Raw genomic sequence first — 2,500 nt, 5'->3', positions numbered from 1 at the left:
TGTTTGACCTCCGACCCCCCTCCTCCTCCTCCTCTTCCTCCTCTCCTCCTATTCTCCTCCTCCTTTTCCTCCCCCTCATATTCCACCCCCGCCTCCTCCTCCTCCTCCTCCTCCTCCTCCTCCTCCTCCTCCTCCTCCTCCTCTCCTTCTCCTACTCCCTTTCCTCCTCCTCCTTTGCTCACTGTGCCCCCCTGTCTCTCTGTTTTTCAGTCTATATATCTTTATCTCTCTCTCTCCCTACCTCTTTCTGACACTGATTCAGAAGATTATCATACCCGTCTACATGTGTCATATCAATGTATAATAGATAATCAATATATCTAAAAAATATAGAAATATATCAATGTGCCTTGTGTGTATGTGTGTGTGGAAAAGAGAGGGCGGTAAGATCAAGTGTATGTGTGTGTGTGTGTTTGTGTGTGTGTGTGTGTGTGTGTGTGTGTGTGTGTGTGTGTGTGTGTATGTGTAAAAGAAAGAGCGGGAAGCAATTTGTGTGTGGGTTTGTGCGTTGATATGTCAGAGAGAGAGAGAGATTCCCTTTGTGTGTGTGTGTGTGTGTGTGTGTGTGTGTGTGTGTGTGTGTGTGGAATGAGGCGGTTGTGCTGGGGCTTATGGGGTTGTTGTTGTTAAGGACAAGCAGATGCTTTGCTCTCTCTGCAGGGAGTGTGTATGCTCTCTCCTTGGAATGCCGGCTTGTGAAAGTGTTTGAATGGATGGAATGTGCGTCTGCGTATGTGTGTGTGTGTGTGTGTGTGTGTGTGTGTGTGTGTGTGTGTGTGTGTGTGTGTGTGTGTGTGTGTGTGTGTGTGTGTGTGTGTGTGTGTGCTTGTGTGTGTATGTGTGTTCAATTACATGTGATGTCATCTATGTGATGCAAGTCTAGGAAGACACCAGCTTCTCATGGTGGGAGGGGGCTCAGACACTTACACTTTTATTGTGTCGACACCTAGCAACAACTAAAGGAGACGTCAAAAAAAGGCATGGATATCCCTCCGTTCCCAATGTATTCCCTGTTTGTAAATCTAATCGTGCCCCTTCATCCCCCCCCCCCCCCCCCCCCCCCCCCCCACCCGTAGGTGCTGGAGGACAACACTGGGGTGCGACGGGTGGTGGTGACGCCGCAGTCCCCCGAATGCTACCCTCCGTCCTACTCCCCGGCCCTCTCTCCCACCCACCACCTGCCCCCCTACCTGGCCCACCACCCCCACTTCATCCCCAACTCCTTCTACCCCCCCGTGAGCCCCGGGGACCTGCCGCCCCACCAGTACTACCAGCACCACCTGCCCCCCATGTACGGCGACCCAGGTACAGAACCAGCGCCGCCCCGGGGACAGCAGGGGTCCCAGTGTCACAGGGTCGCCCTCGGGGTTGGGTTTGAGCAGGGGAGCGTTGGGAGCGGGTTGGTTGATCACACGCTGGATGCTTGGAGGAGGGGGCGCAAGAGAAGGCTGGTATCGTTAAGGGATTTGCGGGTGTTATTGTGAAATTGTTAAGGGGAAATAACGATCGAATTGGATTTATTTGTTTTCTCATTCTTCTATTTTGTGCCTGCGTCCTCTTCTCTCCCCTCCTCTCCACTCCCCTCCCCTCCTCTCCTCTCCTCTCCTCTCCTCTCCTCTCCTCTCCCCTCCCTCCTCTCCTCTCCTCTCCTCTCCCCTCCTCTCCTCTCCTCTCCTCTCCTCTCCTCTCCTCTCCCCTCCTCTCCTCTCCTCTCCTCTCCTCTCCTCTCCTCTCCTCTCCTCTCCTCTCCCCTCCTCTCCTCTCCTCTCCTCTCCTCTCCTCTCCTCTCCTCTCCTCTCCTCTCCCCTCCTCTTCTCTCCTCTCCCCTCCTCTCCTCTCCTCTCCCCTCCTCCCCTACCCTCTCTACTTCCCTCCTCCATGTCCTGTCCTTTCCTCTCCACCTCTCTTCTCATTGATCTCCTCCATCTCCTCCCTGCCCTCTCTCCCCTCTCCTCTCTCCCCCTCTCCTCTCTCCTCTCCTTTGGCACCTCCACTGCCCTCCACTCACCTCCTCTCACGCCACCCCCCCTCCTCTGCAGAAATCATCCCCGTCTATGGAATGTCCAACTATATAGGCCGAGAGGAGGCCTACAGTAAGCCACAGCCCAAGAAGATAAAGGAACAGAGGCAGCTGGAGCGACAGAACCGCCTCAACTCCCCTCCCACCACGCTGTACAAGGGCAGCTTGGGAACCGCACACAACGGATACAGGTGAAGCCTTGAACATTGCGTCGGTCACTTGAACTTTGCTGCAACATATTTAGATATATTGATGGTTGTTGGGCATCGCGACGTCACACAGCAATTGGCTGCGGCCGTACTGGGAGCCTTGGTGCATTTCAATGATGTCATGGGGAGATGTGGTTGTGTCTCAAACTGCCATAGTGTTGCTCATGCACGATGTGGTCAAATGTTTTCATCATAGTGTAGGTCACGGTATATTGACGTTGATGTAGGATTTTAAAGTACTGCCACTCTCTTGAGTCCGGAGTATCGCCAA

General features: G+C 53.8%; 1 protein-coding gene across 2 annotated transcripts in view; it reads left to right on the top strand.

The window, feature by feature from the left end:
• Window positions 1-2,500, top strand: part of fndc3ba (fibronectin type III domain containing 3Ba) — a 98,074-nt gene that overhangs the window by 46,990 nt on the left and 48,584 nt on the right. For both annotated transcript variants that reach the window (XM_030357293.1, XM_030357294.1), the window contains exons 5-6: window positions 1,077-1,305; window positions 2,040-2,211. In XM_030357293.1, the coding sequence (XP_030213153.1) occupies window positions 1,077-1,305; window positions 2,040-2,211 (401 nt within the window). The remainder of the gene's footprint in view (window positions 1-1,076; window positions 1,306-2,039; window positions 2,212-2,500) is intronic.

This window comes from Gadus morhua, chromosome 5 (genome assembly GCF_902167405.1).
Source record: "Gadus morhua chromosome 5, gadMor3.0, whole genome shotgun sequence".
In the NCBI taxonomy this organism is placed as follows: Eukaryota; Metazoa; Chordata; class Actinopteri; order Gadiformes; family Gadidae; genus Gadus; species Gadus morhua.
Note: the sequence above shows the minus strand (reverse complement) of the source record. Positions and strands in the feature narration are given on the sequence as shown.